Source organism: Hydractinia symbiolongicarpus, chromosome 1 (assembly GCF_029227915.1).
Source record: "Hydractinia symbiolongicarpus strain clone_291-10 chromosome 1, HSymV2.1, whole genome shotgun sequence".
Classification (NCBI taxonomy): domain Eukaryota; kingdom Metazoa; phylum Cnidaria; class Hydrozoa; order Anthoathecata; family Hydractiniidae; genus Hydractinia; species Hydractinia symbiolongicarpus.
This window is the reverse complement of record NC_079875.1, coordinates 15,823,272-15,849,909: the sequence shown is the minus strand read 5'-3', so window position 1 is coordinate 15,849,909 and position 26,638 is coordinate 15,823,272. Positions and strand designations below refer to the sequence as shown.

At 34.8% G+C, this 26,638-nt stretch overlaps 2 protein-coding genes across 6 annotated transcripts; both read right to left on the bottom strand.

The window, feature by feature from the left end:
* Positions 1-1,544: 1,544 nt before the first annotated feature.
* LOC130642454 (A disintegrin and metalloproteinase with thrombospondin motifs 19-like) lies at positions 1,545-14,951 on the bottom strand. 5 transcript variants are annotated; one of them, XM_057449524.1, is made up of 21 exons: positions 14,602-14,941; positions 14,395-14,502; positions 13,460-13,797; positions 12,735-12,900; positions 11,244-11,464; positions 10,446-10,529; positions 9,783-9,907; positions 9,280-9,429; positions 8,366-8,515; positions 7,530-7,683; positions 6,294-6,410; positions 6,063-6,208; positions 5,141-5,550; positions 4,977-5,057; positions 4,738-4,898; positions 4,291-4,447; positions 3,814-3,952; positions 3,451-3,658; positions 3,049-3,201; positions 2,460-2,760; positions 1,545-2,093 (listed from the first exon to the last, which is right to left on the bottom strand). In XM_057449524.1, exons 2-21 carry the CDS (start codon positions 14,486-14,488, stop codon positions 1,927-1,929), a joined length of 3,522 nt encoding a protein of 1,173 aa, XP_057305507.1. In that variant the 5' UTR covers positions 14,489-14,502; positions 14,602-14,941; the 3' UTR covers positions 1,545-1,926. The 5 variants fall into 5 exon arrangements, with proteins under 5 accessions (XP_057305507.1, XP_057305508.1, XP_057305506.1 ...); XM_057449525.1 differs by having other exon boundaries at positions 14,681-14,941; XM_057449523.1 differs by having other exon boundaries at positions 14,395-14,941.
* A 3,495-nt stretch (positions 14,952-18,446) lies between these two features.
* Positions 18,447-24,295, bottom strand: LOC130642526 (transcription initiation factor TFIID subunit 1-like). The gene is made up of 2 exons (XM_057449529.1): positions 20,842-24,295; positions 18,447-20,674 (listed from the first exon to the last, which is right to left on the bottom strand). The coding sequence occupies exons 1-2, from the start codon at positions 20,876-20,878 to the stop codon at positions 18,585-18,587; spliced, it is 2,127 nt and encodes a 708-aa protein (XP_057305512.1). The 5' UTR covers positions 20,879-24,295; the 3' UTR covers positions 18,447-18,584.
* Positions 24,296-26,638: the final 2,343 nt, after the last annotated feature.

The window sequence follows — 26,638 nt, the reverse complement described above, 5'->3', positions numbered from 1 at the left end:
TCACTTCCAACCATCAATTGGGTTACTTCCAACCATTAATTGAATTACTTCCAACTGTAAATTGAGTTACTTTCAACCATCAATTGAGTTACTTTCAACCATCAATGGAGTTACTTCCAAATATCAAAAGGCATACATCCAACGCATCCACATCTACCCTCCTTAATAATAAGTATGATCAGGTGAGTAAGACCATTCTCGTTCAAAAATTAAAAAAGAAAGGATTTCCTTATATTGATCACGTGAGTCAATAATAGAATAGCCAATAAACAATAGAAGAAACCGTTCAAAAAGCTCATTCAGTAGTCTGACCGCAAAAAAGTCGTTTGCGATTCAGTGTAATATTTCGTACCCTACTATTCCGATTTCCGATGGGTCTCATGGCTAACAGATTCCACAAAATTCTGTTTTTGTGGTGTTTCCGTTGTTCCAGATGTTGAAGTAAGAAAAAATGGTTACGCAATCGGAGGAGTTGCATAGGTTTGGATATCAAGTCATCATGAAAATATGTCAATATTTGTGACTGATACCTTATTTAGCACTCACCTGCACAAATTTAAAGTTGGTGTCATGCTTTACACAGTCTCCCGATCGAATAAGGTATTTAATCCCAAATGTGGAACATATTTTATTTATACCTTATTTGATTTATTTTAATCAGAAGAATTGTTTTTAATGTTTTATGCACATGCATTTTTGTTACGAAACGATTCAATAAGCTTAATCCCCGCAATTTCCGAAGAATGGCGTGTAATAAATCGACCACTAAAAAGGTACAAGAATTTATAAAAACTTTAGAACCACATAGACGTATATACAACCTCTAATCATGGAGATTAATTTTTTATGACGAATTTGCTACTTTTTTATTTTTTTTTTTTAAAAATTTTCCTTCGATATTCTTTTTGGCGGAAAAAGAAATCTGCAAAACATATTAATATCAGTAAACCGAAAGTTTGTTTTTGACGATGGAATAGAGACAACAAAAGGAGCTGTATTTGTTAAAATATGCTATGGGACTACCTTTAAGAAGGTATTTAAAATCTTTAGATTTTAAAGTCATTGTTGTTGCCTAGGTTGGATTTATGTACAAAAAACTTTTTGTTTATGCAAAATTTCGAACGATATAGCTAGCTAGTTAAAAAGGTTAAAGGTTTATTTTATCAAAAAGTTTGAGTTAAAAATAAGTACTTATATCGAACAAATCATGGATATACAACATACATAGGGACCCCATTTGTTATATTTAGATGCTCAATATAATATTTAAGATGATTTAAAGTGTTGCCTTTGTCCTCAGTTATCAAACACTTTTCCACCGCCATTAGCTTGACTTTCGTGAAGTCGTTAAAGACGAAAACCAACAGCCATTTGTAGCCCCTTTAAACAGAATGTGTTGCGTTGCATGCGTCATTTGAGCTTTTCATTGGCTTGCAAAATGTTGGGAACATCATTTCAATACCTTCCTACTTGTGGAGCCATCTAGTTCCAACTTATTTTGCACATGAATGTTATCGCGAAATCGCAATCAAGAGAAAAGAATATAGAGATAAAAAATAACATCTTATTTTTCAAAATTCTTGCTAAATAAATATACTTTAACTCTGTTTCCACTGAACTTTTTAGGCCCTTAAAAGGCTGGAAGTCGCATATTTCTTCAAAGCTATTGTTAAAAAAAACGTTTCTTAATCCTATTTGATTTTAGTTTCTAAAAATTCAATTTTTCATCTTATCTTTTTTCATGCAATCTTTCAACCTTTGTTGTTGCCCTTTTATGTTACTGTCCGGTACATTTTGTGCTTTCTACTACATGAAAACACAAGTTCTTTTCTTCGTACTATTTTACTCAAAAATAGTTAGCTCGGCTGATCTTCCTGAAACTCTGCGACTTTTACATGAGATTTAAGAGGTTCCAAATTTCGTGAGTTACCATGTGGCTTTTCGTTTTCTACAAGTCGCGCAACATCTGATGCTATTGTGTATATAATCACAAAATGGTTTTTGATTTGAAAGCTTTGATAACATTATCTTCATTTTGCACACACGTGGTGTGATACTGTCTCTTTTGCAGTCTCTTTCATTCCGTAACAGAGCTAAGATAGACAAGAATAGTATTTAGTACGTGGTTTTCAGGGGCGGATAAAGAATAAAGTTGTATCTCCATCAGCATTTAAGAGTTAATTTTAAACCATTCTAACTGCTGCAGGGCGTTAAAAAGCGTTGCTTTCCAATAAGCTGCCCGCATCAAAATCCCCAGTTTTGCCTAATCCCTTCTTTAAAGATATTTTGCAACACCCAAAAAACCTCCCAAATCTGCCGCTGTTTATCACATTTTACCTTTAAAGCTTCTAATCTTAGGTGAACAAGAAAGCCAAAAGTAAGGTTGGATAACGTTGGATAAATTAGAAGCTGAAAATTATAGCCAATAGTGTAGATTTAATCATTTTACAACTACATACCTGTTTTTTCTTTCAAAGCACCAATTACCATAGATAGTGAATTTTTCATTTGTTTTCGCTTTCTTCTTGGTGCACGTGGTATACGTGAATACAATCTGTACGAAACTTCCTTTAGCTGCTTTTTCATTGATTTTCCTATATTGCTTTTGGTTGGAACTACATCATCACATTTTTTTATATAACATGTTCTTTTATGGTGCGGTCTCTTCTTGAGACATCTTCCTTTTACTTTTATGAAAGAGCTAACTTCCCTACATTTGACTGTTCTTCTTTGAAAACCTTGGCCGCATGGTTTTGAGCACTATATGGAAAGGAAGCATTAAAGGATTGTTTTAATAATACGCATTGACGATCGCAGACATTAATTGTGAAACAAACTCCCTTAGCAAAATATAGGTTCCTTATTTAATTTCAGATCAATGTTGCAAAGTCAAAAAATCTACTAATTTCAGATCTTCATTGACTATAATAGGGGTAGAAGCTTTGTTCAAAAACATTTTCGAAGAAACAAAGCTTTATCGTCTTCTATATGTTAAGGTATTTTGTCCAAGGATTGTAAGTATAGTTAAAAAGATATTATTGATTATACTTGATTCCATGGTCCTGCAACCCACCGGTAGTCACATTTTGAAGACTTGCATCTTCTCATCATGGCAGGTTTCGCAGAATGTAAACAAGCTCCTGTGATTGGACATGAGACGCTTCTGTATTTCATTCCAATCTTCTTGCAAGGTGCATGGCACTGTAAAAAACAAATGAAAAACATTTTAATGTTAAAAGTTTCTAAATACGGCTGTTAAGGGTCATTCCCATTTGATTGGATTTTGTGCTCAAGTACAAACAACGAGATTTCTTGCTAAGGCGTGCGCACTTTAAAAAGAGTATAGTTTTTTATGTGTAAACGCGCTAACGAAAAAAGCTCTTGACCTTTTTGCGCTATAGCGACATTCTTAAGGCTATTAGTTTAATATAAAATGTTAAAAAAGTCCACCTTTGACCATGCACTAGTTCGCCAGCTTAAGTAACACGCCTTTTCGACACACGTGTTGATGGAGACAGGTTTTAGTGATAAGTGGCAATCTTTGTTTCGTCGATTTTTCCAGTATCCATTCGGCTTTCTTTCTTTACATGTAATATTTCTCTTCTTCAGTCCTAATCCGCAGGTACTACTGCATTCGCTCCAAGGTGTCACAAACCAACTAATTGAAAACGAATTACGGAGTAAGAGAATTTTACATCTATAAATATCTTTTGAAGCAGAATTTTTTTCTGCAGAATCGATTTTTTAGCATATTGCGCCTCTTAATCAGGTCTGTATCCATCAATGTAAATAAAAATACCTCAAGCCACTTACACTTTAGGGCATGTATGCTCATTGCAAGTTCTCTCTGGTGAAGGTGGCACCTTAGCTCCAGAGCAGTGGGTATCATTGACAATGCTTATATTTCTTTGGTGCATGTGTAGACATTTTGGTTTCCCACGTCTCATGATACCTAAAATACTACTACTGTTATTCCGGAAAGTTTCAGAAGCAAGAAGATACATTCAGTATTTGATTTTTTTGCACATGTGTGGTTTCCAAATCTAACAAATAATCTGGCTGGTAAAGTTACTTGAGCTGAACATATTTATTTGCACCTCTATAGCAGTGTAACATTGTCCGTTCATAGTGGTCGACAAAAAATTTTCTCATATTATATTGAAATTATCTTGTAATTCGAAAGCTGTTCCTTATAATCGACTTTCAACACAGACGTACGACACAAAAATTCATTGTCTTGCTTCTCACACTGTTGTGGCGACAAGAACTATAAACATTGAAACACCTTACCCCCTCCGCAAACAACTGAGCATTTTTGCCAACGCCCTTGCATCCATCCAAATGAACCCTTGTGCTTCTCTCTTTCTGAATCTGTCTTTTCTTTTGTATTATTAAGTGGTAATATGTAACTGTATTTGACGCCGAAATTGAAATCTTGAAACAACACCTAATGACGAAAGGAAATTCTTTGGTAAAAGATTTATATTAAGAAAAGCTTCTTTAATGTGGAATAGAGAACTATTGTTTAGGCATGGAACGGGTACGCAAACAGCATTTCACGCAAACGATTTTTTACAAAATTTAGAAAATCGAATGAAAGAGACTGAGCATCTGCTTTGATAGTCAACTATGAAGGGTTATTTAATTGATTTTAGAGGACTTGCGATATTGCCTAATGCGGACACGTTTCTGTTTTTAAAAAAGAAAAGTAATATTGTGATCACCAAGATCTCTTACCATGAATTGCATATCTTCTTTTGTAGGACCCTTTGTAAAAAAGAACTCTTGTGTTCCTCTTCTTCTGTAATACACCACTGTTCCATTCATATCATAACGACCGGGCAATTCAATCGTCCAATTTCCATTCACATGGTACGTTCCATGATGGCTCTTTAAAGCTTCGTATTTGGAGTAAATATGACTCTTTTAGACAGACGTATTAAAGAATAATAAAATTTTAATCCTATTCGTCCTACCTAGAAAACTTGCACATGGTTTAACCTCTTTGACGAGTACATTCCTTGCGCCTCTTGGTATATCAACTGCATTTACATATCCTAAAAATAGCACATGCATTAACTGCAGTGCAAAACCTTCTTACTTGTTCACCAAATCAGCGAGTAAATAAGCTAGAAAATACCTCTTCCTAATGGCTGGGTAAATTCCCCTTCGACCAGCTTGCATGTATCACCATCCCCTCCGCAAACACCGCATACATCCTTATGAAGCTTAGAATTTAATTTCAAATCACAGCCTAATTTTTGACATCGACCATCAATGCAGATGTCAGAAAGGTCATGACGACAGGGTGTGCCGTCAATCACTTTCTGTTGGAACTTGATAGAAAAATGTATTGAATGATTGGCAGGTCGACAATGTAGTGCGCATTGTTGAGTGGCACTGTGTACACTAATGTACTTCATCGTCTTGTTACTGTACTGTTGACATTGGAGAAGACGAATATCAACTGAATGTTTAGGACACGGCTGAGTATTGCAGGTAACATAATTTCGACTATCACCAATGCAATAACGGCCACCATTTGAAGGACTAAAAAGGAAAATTTAAATGGTTGAGCACTCACTTGATGAGGCGTGAATGAGTAGAGCTTTATGTCAGAGCAGTAAAAAACTTAACGCATGAGAAAAAGTACTTGATTAACTTTACAGCCATTTCATCACTATTCACATTAGATGTTCAAAGGCAGAAAATGCATTGTTTTTGAAACATGTTTTACTATTAATTAAGCTGATTGATTTTTCTTAACATATCTTTTTTTTTAGATTAACGTAAGGATACAGAGAAGAATATATATGTTGTAGTGTTATAACAAAATATAAAAATAAAATGCAAAATACAAAATTATTAGTTCTCTTCCTTGTTAGAACGTCTTAAGTTAAATTTACATAAAAACATGTACAAAGTCAGTGCAATAAAATTCGTCTTTAGGGAATGTGCTACAGAAAGAGAAAAAACAAAGTGAAATTAGGAGATTTTGCAAGAGCATGCAAGAACAAAGCAAAACATATTAGGATGAATTATTATAATAGTCAGTCACTTACAAAGGATTGTTACACGTCCGCTCCATGTAAGACACTCCAACACCACAGGAGCGACTACAAGTAGTCCAATTTTTCCAATCACTCCATCCACCATTGATTGAATCTGGCATGTTTGTGTTGTTAACGCATTTTCCATACATACACCACTGTAAAAATCGATATCATTTCAAAAAGGAAACTCAACTTTGCAGATATTCAAAAGAGATGGAAATAGAGTTCGTTCGTCCTTACTTTTCCCTCATCACATTCTGTTCCCTTGGCTGCAGGATCGAGTTTTGAAACACATTCATCTTCACCTTCAATTTCACACCAAAGCTGTTTGCAGAGGTTTGTTGGTAGTCCTGTTGTCTAAAGCGCAAATGATGCATTATGAAACAAATCTCTTTTTTAATTTTTTTTGGACTTTCTTTAACTTTTTTTAAAATTGCAAAAAAAAATTGTGTTAAAAATAAAGAGCGCAAAAAGATAGAAAACCGACTTTTCTCAATACTTATTATTTTTTTTCCAGATCTTACGCTATACCTGTCTATTTTTGCTTCCTGTAGCTGTTGTAAAAAAATAGCTACGCTGAAGTGATCATTTGTAAGGCATCGTGGCATTACTAAAACGTTTCAGCAAAACCATATATACACGTATTTTTTTTAATAAACAGCCTGTTTAAAGGCATATAACAAAATTCACGAGATTTTTTAAGAAACTTTCAATTGGGCCGACCTTTGAAAATAAGCTGTGTTGATGAAGTAAAACCCTGACGAGATAGACTATAAATAATTAAAGTAAGAAGAAGGGTCCAAAGGTAGCGTCTGTGTAGAAAACGAAGTTAATGTATGGAAAAAAATCACAACGAATTTGCTATTGGTGACTTTTAAGAAGAAGGGATTGCATTGCCCTACAAAACTGATAATTTTTATCTTTTCTAAATCGTTTTTGAAGTTTATTTTTAAGACAATACGTCTATGTCAAATTTAGGCCAAGAAATTTTATGCATTTTTATCTTTCGTCTACACATAGTGCTTAATAAGCGTGTTTTGTAGTTCAGACTGAGTTTAAAAATCAATCCTTAAGTTATAGCTTTTTTCCATTAAAATTGGTCATAAAATGTTGTGTCTTCGTAAAATGTTATGGGTTTGATTGATTACTTTTTTGCAGTATGTAGGTTAATGAAAAACAACTGCTGATGAATTGGTTTTGTTTGTTTTTTTAAATTTAACCCTTTAAAGGTCGGTTTCTTAAAATACTCCCTTTTCGGTCAACACATAATCAGCATCTTGAATCTTGGTGACCGGGGAAAACTTTTTCTAAAACAGGCAAAGCACTTTTCCTAACAAACTAACCCTAAGAAGTTATTGTGAGCCGACTGTGGAGGTGATTAGGGCAACTTTGTTAGTTTGACTCATAACGCTGGGTGACTTATAAAAGAAATATGTGTATATCACAACAAGACCAAAATAATCCATATCCCCGAACCTTGAATTTTCTGCAATGCTTAGCTATCACACCATATTGTTGTTGACACTGTCTATCTGCATTGTATAATGTTCCAGGAATTGTTCCAGACAATTTCGATAGGTTCGCATCTTCGACAAGTGATTTGTCCCGAATACAATAGCTTTTATAGGATCTAGATTGAAGAATCATTTTGTCTTAGTTAATTCACTTTTCTCCACTTGCAACGTTTTTTTTTAGTTGCTTTTGTAAAAAAAAAATTAGAAAGAGAAGCAGCAAACCGCCAGCAAAGCAGCTACAAGTAAATTTCAAACACATTTTAGTTTTTTTAAGGCCTATTCGAGCCAGGGGTGCACCCCTGGCTCGAATAGGCCTTAAAAGCCTTTCTGGAAAGACCCTTTTATAATTTTCTTTAGTAACTTCCTAGTACCGTGAAATTTAGTAGCTTTTTATCATTTTAGTTAGCTTCGAGAGAGTTAAAACTATTTGGTATGACTTTTTTTCTTTAAATATCCTTATCAACAGTTCCAAAGTCTTCCTTTCTTATGCGTTAATTTACCAATTTTAAGCATCTAAATCTTTTGTAAGACTTTTTTAATTTAGAGTTTATGTTCCAATATTCTAGCCTTTCTTCAAGATCGGAAATATATGGCGGCGTCATATTATACTGAATGACGTTATCAGAATTTTTTTCCAATGTGCTTTTTTAGATAATGTCACTTTTGGAGGGAAAGCATGTGATCAAGTTAACATTTACATTATGCACATTTTTATCCCATACTGAAAAAAAAAATTCCCATGTTGATTAAGCTCTAGTTTCATATTCAATCGTTTCAAATAAGAAAATTTATTCTCACCCTAAAAATTCACCCAGTTTTTTCTTGCTGCAATAAGACCATTTTAGCGGCACATGATTACTTTGCGGCCACTGCGCTGCCATCATATGAGGATAGCCAGCTGACTGCACTCTGCAATTATTGTCAAGACCATCATGTGTCATGCCTAAACTGATATAGAAATAGGTGAGGTAAACTTAGACCCAACTAGAACTAAAACATTCTGTCACTTGTTTTATTTATCTTTTCTATATATAGAGATCGTGTTTGGTAAAGCATTAGCCTCGTCTGTGCCCTGTCAACATTAAGAACTAGCTAAATTACTTAAACGATTTCTCTTATAGTGTCAACGAAACTTTAGCATTGTTATGGAAGATAGTTCACCCATGATCGAACCTATCGAAGGTTCGGTCGAGTATAATCCAACCTCGCCCCGAAAGCTTTTATACGCCTATTATATTTTAAGGGGACCTTAAGATATTTTTATATTTTTTATTTTAAGGTAATGAGTGTAAAAATGCTGAAAGAACAGCTAAATTTCTTCAAAACCTTCGTTTCGGTTTTGCACATGCCTCGCCATCAACCCTTAAGGCTGGTTTTCATTCCAAGGCCATTAAGGAGCCGTGTCGTCAAAATATCTTGAGTGTTAGAGAGCTCTGAGGACGAGGTTGGTGTAATAAGTTAACTAGAAGAAGGGCGACGTTAAGCATAAACAGCGAGCGGGGTTTAATCTGCCGTTCCCAGAGCTGAGATTTGCCGACAAACCCACTGCACTACGTGCTGCATGAAGTACTGAAAAAAAGGAAAAAGCGAATTGATAATGTACAGGGCTCTCGATCATCTTAAAATTCCTTTAAAACATCCGTGTTGAACACAAAAAGTGTATTTCTAATAAAAACACGCGTATTTCATTTAAGTTTAGAATATAATCTTACTTGTGTCCAATCTCGTGCGCAATTGTATAAGCTGTACTCAGACCAATATCTTCAACGACAGCACATTTCCGATTTGTTGTACATGTGCCTCCAATGTATGCCAATCCTATGGTTCCACACGGTTTATCTGAATGTGCACATACATCTTTCCTGAAAAATAGTATTTTCTTTATTACTAGTTTGCAAACACGCCATCCATAAAGTTTACCATCCATAACGCTGCAATAAGTTTTCGATTGGTTTTGACTGCATATTAAATCAGTGAGTTTTCCTTTACAGGACTTATCCTTTTGGAACAGGTTTAGCGAGAGGTTCGATTAAGAGCCGCGAATTTGTAAACATAATAATTTTCTTCAAATAAAAAATTTAGCAAATGTTAATTTTTTGCTGAAATCGTCTCTATGCTTGAATGATTTGATCAATCCCCTCCCTCCTCCTTTGCTCATCACTCTGCCATGTTAAGGTGTTATGAGTAAGTATCAAAGAGCATAAGTAAAAAATACCGTGTAAGGAGAAGAGCTATGTCGTATGATGATTGCTTGTCTCCACTGGATAAACTTCTGGAAAATTGCCATTCACAAAAGCTAAACAAAGTCTTGTCACCATTGTGTGTGATTTTTAGATTTTTCTAAATAGACATGCTAACGCTACATCTTCTGTTTCTTTTAGAATTATTTTAACCAAAGTTAATACGTTTGTTAGACATATTTGCGTGTGATTTCAAAGGGACTGCTTAAATAAGGACTTGGTTTTAACTTTATTTATGGAAAGTGAGTTTTACAGTTTCCCAAAAGCCTTTTTCACCTCGACTGTATAGACGGTTTCTGTGCAACGCAATTTTTTGACTTTGCACATTCTTGTAGGTAAAAAATATAAAAAAAACAGACAACCTAAATATATCGTAATTAATAAGATCCAGCCAAAAAAATGAAATTTATGGAAAAATTAGTAACAAATTCTCTTAAAAAAGAAGCAGCGCGGCTGAATGAATCAATTCTATTGCCTTTTCGGGTCTTGCGTTCCATAAGTATCTATAAATACATCATAAATTTTTCTGCTTTTGGAATCTACAAAGATGCACGCGCATATACAGAACTTCTTTATTTTTAGGGGACAAAAAAAATAAATAGGAGTGTTTCTAAAGTACTCAGCAAAGAACTACTCACCAACTCATCTTTTATTATCAATATTTTGGTGACAACAATATTTATCAACACGCCTAAACTTTTATCTTTGTACATATCTGAAACCTACATAAAAGAGAGAACAATAGAGTAGCCAAGCAGACGAACTCTCAGTAAGCTCTTTTGAAAGTTGTGCCGCGGGAAATCCTAGTTAACGTAGAAACAATGAAAATGCTGGACTATGCGGAAAATTAATATGCTTTTAGCGACTAAACGCTGAATACGTATGGTTAAAATACTTTCCTATTAAGTGAGTTGATGTAAAATTACTGTGAAGTTACTGAGACTGGTTGTAAAAAGCAAAATTTAGCCAGAAAGCCCGTGCATGAACAGTTGATACTTGTTTCAATAATCAATTTCTCTTTGTTATTATTTTTTAATCTTGATAAAGTCAACGTAAACAGTCTCCGTGTCCAGGATCATTAATTAATCCTAATATTTATACAGGATAGCCACTTCAGTATTGGAAACACTGTTATCAATGTGGATCATGTGTTCTAAATTGGCATTGCCTAGCCAATTTTCCTCACATGGCATGGGTTGACCTGTAGCTGTGGTAAAGACACTTGCTAAATATGCCCACGCTGTGGACCAAGTCACGGACCTTGTGATTACGAAGCGAACTTCCTAACCACAAGGCCACACACCACATAATAATATGGAAGCAAGGACGATATAATTTCAAATACTAGCAATAAATGTAAATTCATAAAAAGGTAAGAAATTCTCGCAATTTTGCTTTCCTCTTTCACATTTCCAGGAATCAACCAATCAGCTTACCATATTCATCATTGTCAATACGTAATCGCGCACTGATTGGTTGCCGTGAAACGTAGCCATTTCTTTATCAACCACCACAAAAACTTCAATGGTAGCTACTGGAAGTTTATTCTTAGTAATAGTAGGTTTCTGTTCCTCGATGTTTCTTCTGGTAAGTTTACGGGAGATATTCTGTACCGATGGACGTAGAGGTGGTGTTATGCTTGCGAGAGTGCTGGCATCTAAAGAAAGGTTATTATTGTTCTTTTCAACTTGAAGTAATTTGAATCTAAAGTTCAGTGGCAAATTGTAAATTAGTTTGAGGGTTTTTTAAAGAATGATTTTTGGCTAACACTATTAGCGGTTGGTTAAACGTACCTTGCGACAATGTGAGATTTTAGGCCGAAGTGAAAAGTTTTGCCAAAATAAATTATAGTGGTGAATTTTTCGAAGTGAATTTTATTTCGCCTATGCCGAAGGGGAATGTATTCTCCTACTAAAAATATTACCAGAAGTTAACAGAATTGTGGATACATTCAAATTTTAACGCCAGTAGAGATTTCACTTCAATCTTGACCGAACTGAACTCACGGCGGTGTGAAGTTTCACTTCGCCTCGAACGTATACCCCCTTAAAACCAAATAAAAATTCACGCCGGCTTGAGTTTTACTTTGGGTACATGCAATTGGCCTGTAAGAAAGTCCATGTAAGTGTGGGAGTCAAAAGTGGGTTCAGTTTAAAGCACCTACAAAAGTAACAAGTTCGCCCACCCGATATCTCGGTTTAAATGACCACAGGGCGTGGCAGTTAGGTGAGTTGAGTCCCTAGATTGTTCTTAAAAAACCGAGATAAACGAGAACAAAAAAATGAGACAAAAAAATTGAAAATCGTCACTCCAATATTGTTTCTATTCCACAAAACGGATTTTTAGGAACGTGAAATTAACATTCGCCTACTAATCTAAAGTTACTCATTAGAAAAGAAGTCAAGAGAACTCTCCCAAGTTTGTTACCAAACAATCTTGGAAAATATGTTGATAGGGCCGTTTGATGTTCAACGGCGTGTCATTCTATGGAGCTCTATATATATAAACTTGCTGGCTCATATGTTTTGATTAAATCTCGGCAGATGGGGCTGGTCCACTAAACTTAATCAATATCTCGGCAGGGCAGGGCTGGTCCGCTTTGAATATAAACACGTTTTCTTTTTAGTTGGGGTTTATTAGATAAGCTAAAATCTCACACAAACATCCCTTGTCAACTTGTATCTTATATAGATAATTACCAGTGCTTTAAACAGAATAAAAATTAAAGATATCATCAATCCTTATTCTTTGATATCAATCTCTTGAAAATATGATGATTATGTTGGAATGTACATCTAGTGCTGTGATACCAGCATGTTTATCTACATAAATTATTTTTTTAAGGACGAAAAGCGGTTCCATTCTCAGTATAATAAGCTCACTAATTAGTTTTGTCACTCTTAGGTTATGAATGATCCCTTTCATACCTTCAAGATGATGTCCTGCTGAGCAGTGCAATGCATTTCCCTTTAAAGGATTATGGGTACTGTTGCGCTCAGCTTGTGCTTCGTAAACCAAGTGAAGAAAGTTTGAACCAAGTTGTTTCATTGGTTCCATCAGATAATCACGGCCTTCAAAACTAATAAAACCTTTCTAAACGAAAGGAAATCTTATTAACTAGTGGAAAGATAGAATTTTTTTTAATTTGAACCAATAAGAATAAAACACAAATAGGATGGTCCTAAACTTCTTTTAACTTAAATAGAGCTTCATTAAATTCCTTGGAATAATTCAACCATGACAGGCCTGTTTCGTTGAACAAGTGATAGCAGTGTCCGCTTTTTATTCTTTGTCGCAGGTCTTAGCGTTTAGTATCTAGGTACGCGTATCAGAATTTTTGTTCTGGTTGCGATGCCTGTAATTCAGCAGCTTCGATGTCGAGGCAATTAAACTTGCGTTTATAAAGAAAAAAACCCTTTTCACAACTAATAAAAAAACAGGAAACGCTACTATCTTTAGTGTAATTAAAACCTTGAAAGTAGTTTTAAGGTTTATCTTAAAGATGTTTGGGGACGAGAATACCTATTAAGCGCGAAAGTAAAGGAAGCTGCAGCTTTAATAGACTTAAAGTAAATAATTAAAGTGAATAATAATAAAATATTTTTGCGCTTATTTCCAGAATAAACACTAAATAAATTTAAACGTCACTTACGATTCCGTCACAAATACTTAACGCCACTTTTGACGTCGAATAATGCCGTACGTATCCATAGTAATAGCAAGCCATTTTCTTTTCAAAACTTTCTACTGAACGCTCTTCTTCGTTGTTTTTATTTATATCTTTCATCATAAAATCATGCCGAAGTAATCCGTCATTTTTTCTTAGTTCTATCTCTGAAGAAGTTTCTTTTATCTTTAATTTGATGAAAAATTTCTCTGGTTGAAGATTATTTATGGTCTGCCATGATAATTCCTCGTAGCCGACAAGTTTCGATAAGGAGAAAATTGGAATAGCAATACTATACTCTTTTAACGTGGCTGCAAATTCAGCTAAAATGCAACATGAAAAGGTCACTAATAATATCGGGATATCATTTTGTTAGAACGTTTGTCATAAGCTTAATTAATGCTTGAAATCTAAATATTAACGTAAAAATATGGTTCAGAAAGCTGACCGTTTAGATATACAAGATCTACAAGAGGAGATAATTCGACATATAAAGAAGATATCTAATGCAAGTTTTTGCTCTGCAAAAGTGATAATGCTTCTGCTGTGTTTCCACGTGAGGAAAGGAAGGGGCATTGTGCACACCAAACAAAAGAGGAGTAGAGAGGATTTCCAGCATTTTTGCCTACAAATATCCTGCTGATGAGAAAAGGCGACTTAAACTCCAAAAGAACTTTTTCTTATTTTTTATTTCTTATTATTTTGTCTTTACTTATTTATTATTATTGTTAATATTATATATTTTTTTAAATTTCTAATCACTAAAGGGGTTAATAGTTAATGTAAAAAGGAGCAGTAAAAATGGAAGTGAAAAGTGAAACGGTGACACACTGCATCATTTGATAGCTGTAAATCTCCATCGATAGAAATGGCAAATTGCGCTTGACATCATACTCAATGAGTGTTAACAAACGTATTACCTTGGGCTACATCTTTAAACAACTTGCTTTGATAAGCGCTGCAGCATGGAGAGATGAGGATGTAGATAACACTGATTAGCGCTTTCCAAACCATGACTTGACGGATTCCTATAATAAAAATGCTTCCCATAAGTAAGCCCTAAAAGTTCTGCCACTGTTTCTCAAAATCTGAACGTTGTGTGATAAGTCTAAAATTAAAATACTCGCCAAAAATATTTATTGTCTAAACCATAAGATAAAACCTTCTTGGTGAATTGTACTGTTTTACCGTCTCTAAGGATCCTACCCTGATGGTTGACAATCCTTTCCTTCCTTCTACAACTAAGTTACATTCACCGCCAAAATTTGGTATGGCGTTGCTTTAACCTTGAAGGAAGAAAAATATCTTTCTTCCTCCAAGCTTTAACCTACCACACCAACCAATTAACTGTCAGTAGGTGGACTAAGTGAACTGACGACACCACATATAAAGTTCATCTGAGAATTTAAAGTTGAGAATTGCATTTTATGATTACGAACGCTTTACCACCACACTACACCATCTCGATCTGTCTTTGCATGTTTTGTTATTCTGTATAAAAATGTTTTTCCTGATCATGTTTTTCTTATGCCAAAGATTTTGTTTACTTTATGAAAAATTTGACTTAAATGGATTTTTGACTCATTATCAAGGGACGTATGCCAAATACGAACTTATTTATGACGCAAAATATAATATTAAGAAAAATAACTGATTTGAAGTTTCACTTATCATCATCCTTTTATGAATGCATCAAATACCATAGATAACAGAATTGATTACGAACAAAATTGAATGACGTACCAATGTGTTAATCGAAGCTCTAAACTACCCCTGGATCATACAAAAATGTTGTGGCAATTTTAAATTCAGAGAACAAAGAATTTTTTAAATATCGCATTTAATCTTGTGAACATTCTCTTAAGGTGACTGCTGGCCATATGACGAGCAAGCTTCTCTCATAAAAAAACATATAGTCAGCCGGCAACAGCTATATATCGGACATATTTTTTGTACACGCCAGAAAAAAGATTTATAAAGATTCAACACGGTCAATGGCGGACATGTTCGAAAATAGTAACTGAAAATATGATCAGATATTCTATGGAAATTTAAAACTTTTTAAATGTCCATAGAATATACAACCTTTTATGATTAGACACAATAAAATCCCCTACGTGCTAAATTCAAATCAAATAGCTACGTATCGTACACATCACGTAAAAATTTGGAACATGTACCAGAAAATTTGGTTAAGGAATATATAGGTTTTGCAACGGTTAGTACATGGGCTACTAGAATACCAGTTAACAATTTATCACCATAGATAGATGTTAACGTATAGAGAGCAAACATACGCTAGGTCTGGTTCAAAGATACATAAGACTAGCTGGTAAGGAATAAAATATAGCTACTCACAACTTACCGTAACTAGATAGATATATATTTATATCACAGTCTTTTATTGCAATACACACGTTCTAGAAGATTGCAGATCTTAGTACCAATAAAGCGCTTAGAAACTAGCCTTTAAAAACTAAGCAATGACTCAGTTGCAGCTATCTTTTCTTTTGCATATACAGCAGCTTTTGTGCAAACTTCTAATTTCCAATTGGGGATTAATAGATTTTAATATAGGTAATCATGACAGTTAATCAGGAGAATAGAAAAAAAATTGTAATAAACAATAAATGTTTGTTGTTTGGGAGACAGTATTATATAAAAAGAGATAATTGGTTCTGACCGTTAGAATTTTATCGCAGATGCCAATCTTTGTTTGAAACGTCAAACAGTTAACACAGTAAAATACTATTTTAATAACCTGTGAAAAGGGTCACATTCCGGTTCGACTTATTATCATCTTAGTCCAATAATTTATGTGATAACAGTAGTAGCATGGTATGTGTTTATGTGGTTGGGCTTGCTAATCTCAAAGGCTTTACCCTGCCTATCGTTGCCAGGTGGAACCGCAAGGGCATTCCTGAAGTGTTAAAAGCTTCTGTCGAAACTAAGAAATCGCCGAACTAGCCAAACGCCTTGAATAAGAAACAAACCAGGAAATTGAGATACTGATTCTCGAATGCTAAGCTAGTAAGGCTATTCCGCAGTTAGTCATCTATAGTCAGATGTTAGCATAAGTTGTATGACTTAAAAGAGGGCTAGATATGCTAATAGTGTAATGAGAACGATGTGTAACTTGCCTTCACTGAACACTCTTACCAAAACAGTGTTGTCCAATCACCAAGCTTTCACTCTATGGATTATCAGTATGAATAACACCAACAGATAAATAAAAATACCTTTCTCTCATTAAACCTTCGCGTAATTAAACAGTAAAGTTGAATCGCTTTGTAGGTTCCTTAATCTACTGATCAATCCCAACTGTTCTGTTTCAAAACAAAAGCAGATGAGCTGATGGCTTTAAATGGCTTCAATATCTCTTGTGTTGTTTTAAAAATATCTTTTGTATGACTTTTAAGTAGTTGCAAATAGATTTTCTATTACAAATAATGTGGCGAGACAAAACAGTTAAAAAAACCATTTGGCAGAATAACAAATTTTTAACAATGCCTCCTGCTATAAAGTCTCAATGGTTGATTTTGTCGATTTAAAACCACATTAAGACCTAAGATCCTTGATTTGTATTTCATGCATTCATGTCAAACCACTAATATGACATTCCATGCCGGATTTCCCGAATGATCTTTCAAACGTTAGTTGAAGAAAAAAAGATTACAGAGAAGCTCTTTAATCAAATATTAATTACAATTCTTAAGCGTCTTATCAATGTGTCATTTCATTAGGAAACGCAGAGTCTTATTCTTGAACAATGGCGTTTTTATTCAGATTTTCCTTCGTTTTACTAACTGCGATGGAATCACGTGTGTAAATAAATATAAAAGAAGCCACGTGTCAAAACAAAAATAGTATTTGATATAATGTTTGTTGTTTTTTTGTCATTCGAGCCTTGAGAGTGCTTGAGAATAGATAGCGAGAGGGAAATTGTAACATTGTGTAGTTTGTCTAATTCGTTTTGAGTGTCGTAGATTACAATAACCTCTCCTTATTTTCGACCCATTGTGAGATTTTTTTTTAGAGATAGAGAGTTTAGTCGAGATTGCTAAGTAGATTTCCACGGTAATGTACAGGCACGTTTTCGGTTTTTTTACAAAGTTGTAAAAAAGCAACAGCTCGTTAAACTTCTGCTTAAAGCGCTGCTTTTTTAGATGCGCAGGTAGGTGAGCAGCGTTCATAGTACTTTAGTCGGAGTGATCGATCGATCGACTCTAGTCGGAGTGATCGATCGATCGATCAACATGCAAAAAAGTTATGGAATAATCCAAGACAGCGCGCAAAAATCCCGGAAAATTGTCATATTGTTGACGCCAGCAATTGTTGACGCCAGCAACAAAGTAACACATTTTAGGAGCTTGGATCTAATCAAATAACTTAAAATCCTAAGTATACGCAGTCGAGTGACCTTCGGCGAGTTTAAATTGTTATCTGCAACAGAAATACTTGTAGAAACAGCCTTTTAAATGTGCCGCCTTGATCCAATATAATTTGTCAAGGATCGTCCGAGAAAATTTCTTTGAAACTCAGCCAGGAGCTCTATTTTTCATTTTACTATGTTTTACTGGCCAGAATACGAATAATTAAGGCCGAAAAAGAACAGGAAAAAATATTTGTTTGGGTGATTCAGCTTGTGGCCAAATACAGATCGCAATGACTTCGAATTGTAGTTAGCAATGAACTCAGAAAGAAATGGCTTACGTTATAGCAGATTATACTGAATATTAACTGGAATCATTAAACCCGTCCAAGACTAACCTTAATTCTTACTTGGAAACAGATCGAAATAGGGGACCATAATTGTCTTACAGAAATAAATTCTGCCAATGTTAAGTTAAATTGCGTTACTATACCATGGCATAGTAGATATGAGAAAGGAAAATTAGTAATTCATATCATTTGTTTTATATTCATAGAATATATATTAATACAATCTTTACTTCCAACTGGATATGTTCAACAATTTTAGATGTGTTTATATGTTCTGTGTGTATTTAATTTACAGATGTATACCTGGTATATGATGACATGCGTGATGGTTATTCCAGAAGGATAGCCCAACTTAACTACATGATTTCACTCATCAGGAATGTGAATACTATGAGTAACCTGAACTTGTTTGCTGAGGTTTCCAAAATATGCCGCTCACTTCTGTATTACTTTTCTTTTTGTTTCGTTTAGGAGTCACATTTGATGACAGGTATGAATTAAAAGAATGTCTTGCGCTTTTACTATGCGTTGATTCATCAGAAGTAAAAGACGAGTTGAGATGTGATCCACTGTAGCTGCCATACGGGCTAGACCGGTGTCTTGAACGATGTGATCCGGACCTGGAGTAATCTCCGGAAGCTTTTCTATTATCTGTGTGTCTGCCACTTTTTGGTGTACGATAACGTTGCCTTTCTGTGTTGGAACGGTCTCCTATTGAAGTAACTGTTGAAAGTGTCGAAAAATGTGATGATGAGATGCCTGTGTGACTCCAAAACGAGTTCTCTTGTTCTGTTGTTTTGTATAAAGACTTGTTGTGAGTGTGTGATTTGTCTTGTTCATTCTTCATATTCTCATCAATCTCTTGCCATGTAGTTACAGAAGAAGATCTGGATGAACAAGAACTTGAGTATTCGTCGATGGAGACATTCGCACTTTTCTTTGGCAGCTTTTTCGAATTCGCACTGTCGAAATGAACTTCGATTTTAAGGTCCGTGTTCTTTCTTTTTAAGTCTAAACTTTTTGGCCTCATCAAAGTAGGATGAGGCGCAAATTTTGATTTCGTAGAAGATTCGATTTCAGAATCAGAATGTGTTACTTCGAGGTATGATTTCTTGCGATTTTTCACTTGTATCATTTTCTGTATTATTTGAGATTTGGTAATATCACTTTCCTGAAGTTCATTATCATCTCGTGTTGATTTGAATAGGTCACTTGGTGTTTGTTTAGATTCACTTAACGACCCATCAGAAATATATGGCCTGACAATCTTAAAAAGACTACCACTTCGTTCATCAAGATTTCCTCTAGTATGTGTGGCATTCCTATTTGATTTTATTATATGCTGAATGATTTTTCGATCTGTAAGTTCCTTTGCTGTTGGAATATTATCTTTATTTTCAAGATTTGTTGAAGTGTAAACACTTTCCACATTCTGCGTTTCATAATTCTTTGAACTAATCCAAATTTTGTCATTGGGATTACATTCTTCAGCAACGTTTCCATCGGCAATTGCAACTTGCATGATCTCGTCATGACTTAAATTCTGATTAGTTTGATGTTTTCCTGTTTTAGTAACAATAATTTCGTTTATAATTTCAGGTTCCATGTTGTCTTCCTCGAAAGGAGAATCTACTGCACTAATTGTATCCATTTGTGAAATTAGTTTTTGGTAAAATTTTGAATCTCTCAATTTCTGCATTCGGCATGAATCCATTCTTGATATCGACGTCAACACAGATTCAACATCATCGCAACTAGAATCATGCTTAAAATGATACGAGTGTAATTCACTATTTAAATCAGGTGGCTTGCCCGAATCTGTGTGTCTGATCCATTTGTTGAAAAACAATGATTTCAAGTCTTCAGTATTTTCAATTTCTGATTCAGTAAAAAATTTCTTTTTTGCCTTCTTTTCCGAAGACCTCGTTTTTTGTTTTTTATTGCTACGCGACAATTTCTTTTCTAAACTGTCTATGAACTCATTTTCGGTGCATTTGTATGGCGAATTTAAACGTTTAACATTCGAATCCTTCTCTATACTGATATGACGAGGAGTCTTTTGATTGCTCATACAATGTGTTTCTTTAAGAGAATGTTTTGAACTTGATCCTAACTCCTTAGGATTGTAGACGTACGAAGTTTTTTTATTCGGACAACATATGATTGGCTTGTTAACATTTGTTGAAATTGACTTATAGCTCTCTTTCACTTCTTCAGCAATGTCATTCTGTTCTTGCTGCATAACAGATGAAAATAAGGGACGTTCTCCAAATGGGAATTTAAATTTGTATCCTGACATTCGCTTTTGTTCCTTTAGTAGTCTTTCTTTTAATAATGCAGACTCCGGATCGTCGTATCTTCTCTGTTTACAGCACTTTCGGCTTGATAACAAAAATGCAGCAATTGAAATTATACAGAAAGCTGAGAAAACCGAGGCGATAATTGGATAGAGTATGGCCGGACCAAGACTTTCTGATTCTAAAATATAAACAAACAAATATAGGATGCTTTAAACTAAATATAGGATTGAATACAAACAACAACACGCGTTAGAAATTTTTCTACTTACTTGATTATGAAGCAAGAAAGGATTAAGAAAGTTGCATGACAATGTAAAACCGTAAAGAAATAATAGAACATTATACCTTCATACGAATCATATTGTGGATCTTCATCTCCCATCTTTTTAAAACTTTTAAATGACTCCCAATTTCACTAAGTTATGCACAGTAAAGCCCTGAAAGAGCATAAAATACAGAAGGTAAGTTTTTGTTCCTTAAAACGTTTTTCAACATTAAATCCACAGGAGCATTTTGCTTGATACTTTTCGAAAATCGTCACTCTGCTATGGCGTTGAAAATTTCTTCTTTGGTAAGCCTTGATTAGTTAGATAGTTATTACCAATAAGACAACATCTCACTCTTGCGACATTTTTAATACATATACTTGTTGTTAAATTATAATTTCGTTAATATGTTTCTGCACCATTTCGATTTCACGTGCGACTTGTAGAAATTCGATCGAACACAGCCGTATGATGAATTCGAAGCTCTGAATTAAAGACAGGTGCGTTTTAATTAGGTTAATTGCTTAGTAACTCAATGGCCATTCAATGTTAACTTTTTTAAAATTAATAAACCACGCTGTATACTGCAAGAACTCTTTAATAAACCTCCCTCTGTCGGGTTTAATTTTATTTTTTAAAGTGTTGGAATATAAAATTTAGGAGATGTTGTGTTTATGGAGGGTTAAATTTAAATTTGTACAGTTTATGTCAGTTTAAAGATGGTGTTTAAATGAAACTTTCACAGTTTCGCGTCGTAACGCACCGTTGAGCACGATTATAAAAAGAAGTTTTTTTAACACCTTAAGACGGGGGGATATATCTCTTTATTAAAGGAAATAAATTATGCTTAAAATAACAATGTATTTTCACAAAGAAGGTGAATTATATGAACCAAAGTATAAGGCCATTCTTGCGTGACTTTTAAAAAGTCGGTCGTAAAAAACCTTTTCTGCTTCGATTAAGGATTATCTAGCTTTTCGTTTTTTACCCCCGTTTGTAGTGGGTTTATTCGCCAATGCATAATTTTATGCTCAGTATAATTAAATAAATGTTGGTGGGTTAGATCAGTTAAAAATTTAATAATCTTTTTCAATAAATCCTAATTATTTAGTATTATATCATATCGTCTCACACTGGTGCTCAAATAATTTCAAAACATACGGCAACGAAATGAATTTAAGAGTAAATTTCTCTAATCTAAACAAAGACGCTACAACGATCACGTTTTCAGAACGTGCAAATTTAGCTACGAGGTTACGAGTTCTGCCTTCCGGTTACAAATTGAGCTTCCCGGGCATAAATTGAGCTTCCCGAATACGAAGTTAGCAGTCTAGTTACATATTTAGCTGCCCGGTGACGAATTCAGTTGCCCGAGTGTGAATTCGTCTACCTGGTTACAAATCCAGCTGTTGAATTGAGCTGTCTGCTTACGATTTACTGCTGCCCATACACGGAACATTTTTTGTGTGTTTTTAAACAATTGCTGCGAAAAGAAAAAACACAAAACTGTAACACCCATAGCTAGATAAACAACCTCGATCCCAGGACCTGTTGTCTCTTTATGCAGACCTATCAATAAACGCAGCGTCTATGAGAGACAATGTCCTGGGAACGAGATTAGCTGTTCTGTGCATAGTTGCCCAAAAACTTTTGTTTGTGAAAAAAATAATTTCATTTGAACCCACTTTATTGACAGGAACGGAAACGGTTATGAAAACATAAATTTAATTGAAATTAGTTGATTGAAAAGAAGACCGTTTGAACTTTTAGCCGTCCAAAGTATTATAGTCAGTTGCACAAAATTTAGTCACTTTTTACGTACACATTGCGGTGATTTCTGTGGTAATACACAACCTTTGTATCCTCTTGTGTTTGAGGCATTTTAATATACTCAACGAAAAAAATTCTCAGAAGAAAAACTAAATAAACTAAATACTTAGTCGGTAAAAAAAGTCAGTGAGTATTAGTTCGTACAAAACATTATTCACTGAGGCAAAATTTGGCGTCCAGCGTTAGAATGGGATTGTTATCTTGATCGGTCGCCTAGTTTGAGCGGTAGCTTGTACGCCTTCCATAGCTCAAATTAGAGCTTTAAATGCATTCTCAACCCAACAGCTTTGTGAAATAAGCCTCGAAAGTAGCTCTGGAACCGCCTAGTCACGTGATGGATTCTGATTGGTGTATTATTAGAGATCTATGTTTTTTCGCGAAAGGTTTAGCATTGAAATGTAAACAAACATAGCGGCAGAGAGGCGAAGAATCTAAGTATGCTCGCATTTGATTATGTCATGACTGAATTTAAAGCAGATATAAAAGGGCTATATATCTACCAAAAACATAACTCGGCTCTCTGTTTTAACAACATATACTGTTAGCATTTGATCATTCTTTACCTAGCCAGCCTTAAGAGCCACACATGGCCCATCAGCCAGGTTAAAGGAGCTGGTCTGCCAGCTAACATGACGGAAGGGGTCTCGTTGTTTTTTTTAACCCTGCTAACTGGAGCTGAGGAAAGAACTTATGACGTGACAGTAGCTAGCTAACGTTCTTATGGTTCTCTTTTATTTGACCTTTTTGCATGATTACTAAGAGACTGACTAAACGAGACAGGTTGCCTAAGTGTTGGCTCAGTTGGCAGATCGACTTGTTTTAAAAAAAATCATATTTGATGAGGAAGTCAATCCAAGACATGATCTAGCTACTGCTCTCCAGTTGAAAAAAATGTACTTATTTCTTTTGAAGAAATGACAGATCCAAGGAGCAAACAAACCAGCAAAATAAAAACAAAAATTGTCCATGAGTAATTTACCAAGGCTTTGCTATTTGAAATCCACGGCTTCCCCTTTTTTGGCTTTTGCTTCAACGAAATCACTCGATACAGAAAATACTGACGCATGTAAAATATTAAAATGATTTTTCTCTTTTGTTTTAGCTTGTAAAGCGCATGGTTTTGCTTTTTCAACTTGGCAATGGCTCGACAAAGTAATATTAAATGACTCGATTCAAACCACTGAATCAACTCATCCTGAGTTGGAAAATGGGCTTGCCTTAAGAGGGTTGACTCGCTTCATATAATGTCAAAAATTTTCTAATAGTGATCTGTAGTTACTATTCTGCTAAGCTGATTAATTTAATCAAGCCGAGCATGTGGTGAGCCACAAATGAGTCAATCCAGCTTTTATAATACGGCTCTAGGCAGGTTCAACAGAACAGTTCTCACAGAAATAGTGGCTAAATTTGTACGTACAGCGAATCTTTCACTTAGCTAGCTATATAGCTAAAACTAGCACCTAAGCTACAAAACAAAGTCTGGCTACGTAAGTACGTTTCACATTTACACGAGGCTTAAACATTAAAAAGTTTTTAGAAGATAAAATAAGTGCTTTGATTGGATTTATCATCAAATGAAATTTCTTTACAGGATCTTCCACTGTACTGTCAGATCCGCTTTCTCAAGTTGTGCTAAATCACGAATCCAACTAGGTCCCAACAAAAAAATTTGATTGAAAAATTGAACGTGAAAAATACCCCACATAGAGTGGGGTATTTTTCACGTGACCAGACGGGTCTAGCGCTACTTTCTAGGATTTAATCTCAAGAAGCTCTAGGGTCGGGAATGTTTTAAATGCACTAGGACTCCCTTCGCATGAGTCTCATTGATAGCAGTACCCAATAGGATATCTTGGGTAAAGTAATCGTAGCAAATGATAATCTTAAAGAGATAAATAATTTGTTGTCTTGCCCAAAGTTCAATTTTCTGACTGGAGCTTTAACCTTCCCAATGCGACATATTCATTTCTAGCGTATATCGAAAAGAGACAAGGGCGTTGAAAGATGTTCATTAATGGCTCCTATCAACAGTCGAATTATACAATATGCAGAAAATCAACCATTGGCGATCATGTTATTGCACTGCAGATGCAATACAGCAGTATAGTATGCCTTTTCGTAAATCAAAAATTTACGCGATTTCGATCACACCTTTTCGCGATATTTGAAACAGGAGAGCAAAACTCGTATTTTAGCATAAATACACACCCTATTTTTTTCAAAAATTATTTGAACATGAAACTAGTACGGTTGTGAATGTATCCAGAAGATGTTTTTATTGAAAATGTCAAAATTGAGTTAAATTACGTCAACTGTCATTAACTAATAGAGACACACCCAAAGCTGAGTCTGAATCCGAAAATAAAACCGATACAAATTAATACTGAAACCGATACAAATTTAACCCGATAATGAAACTGATACGAATAGTCTCGTGCCGCCGCAAATTCCAAGAAATTTTTGTTATGACGTCAATGTTAATGGACGTTGATATTATTTTATTAATCGCGCAACCTCATTCCCAGGACAATTTGCTTCTGAGCAGTGCTGGTCTCGTTTCAAGCAAAGATTAGAACCACAAGAAATTAAAATCTATATAATTCAAAAAAAATTTATTTTATTTTTTTCTGTGACAAAATTGCTTGAGATTCAATTTTGGGATGGCTAACCACGCCAAATTTCCAGAATTTAGAGGAATTGAGAAAAAACCTTTAGTTTTATAAGTACTCTTCGAGAAAAAGTTTTTGTAAAAATATTTAAATGTCTGGATTCGCAAAAATTTAACTTAAAATGGTCCCGTACTGTCCGGGGCAATTTCAGGTTATTCAACTTTAATTTTTTGTCAAATTCCCCGATTTTCCGTACAAACGTTTTTTTTCAGAACCACGGTTACCATTTAAGAAGACCAAAAAAGTTAGAGTTGTAAAATCATAAAATTGGATTAGGTGCAAGTAATATATTAAGAAAGTCGTCAGTAGGTCAATCTGGCCTGGCGACGAGGTTGGTCCATAGTAGTCTTGAGTAGTAGCCCGGGTTAGTAGTAATACGCCAGCATTCGCCGAAGTCTTGCGCAAATTAGTTCATAGGTCAACCTCGTGTCCAGGGCATCAATTCTGACATCAGGACAAAAAAAAAGAGACAACTCGCGCTGGGAACGAGGTTGCTCGTACGTAACCTTTTTCTTTCTTTTACATCCTTCCCGTACAACTTTTTTAATATGCATTTTTTTTTTTTTTTGATAATTTTTTTTCAACCTCCTTCTACCCTTTTTCTATGCAAGCTTCTTCTCGCATAACATTTTTTCACGACCTCTTTATCGCACAACCCCCTTTCTATGCATGCTATATGCAATACCACTCAATGTTTGAATGAATTTGTGGTTTTTAATTACTGTATTTCTTGGAAATAAAATCTTTAACGAATTACGTTCAAATTATCCATAATGACCTATTTCACCGCACATTTCGCTCGATGTACTTAATTATTACACAGGAATATGTCATTATCAGATTAGAGTGTAAAATGGAACCATATACCTGTGGTTCATTTTACGTTCTTGTTGACTTCTAACGCACCAACCTCGCCCCTGGGCTTTTTGTCTCGACGTTTGATATGCAAAAGTAGACAACAGATCCTGGGATCGAAGTAGCCACGCATATCAAGGTTGCTTTTCTGCTATCGAATTTACCAAAGCAAAAAAGAGACAAAGAAGTCCTGGGAACGATATTGGCTAAAATTAACAAATAGATGCGTTGGAAGAAGTTGGGGATTGGAGAACAGAAAACATGGATATTTCGAGGAAAGGTGTTTAGGAGGGCTTCTCTGTAGGTTCTTTATTCCGCGGAATGACATGTCACAGCTAAGCAAACTTCTCTTCATTTCATTTTCCTGACTATTTGCAATTTGACAGACTGTTTTAATTTGCTTATAAATAAGGAACGAAAATTTTCGGACGGAAAAACTTTCGGATTTTTTTTGCCGTCTGAATTTTTTTTTTTAATTTTATCGATATACCGCTGAAGTTGTTAACTGTGAAACCTATACAC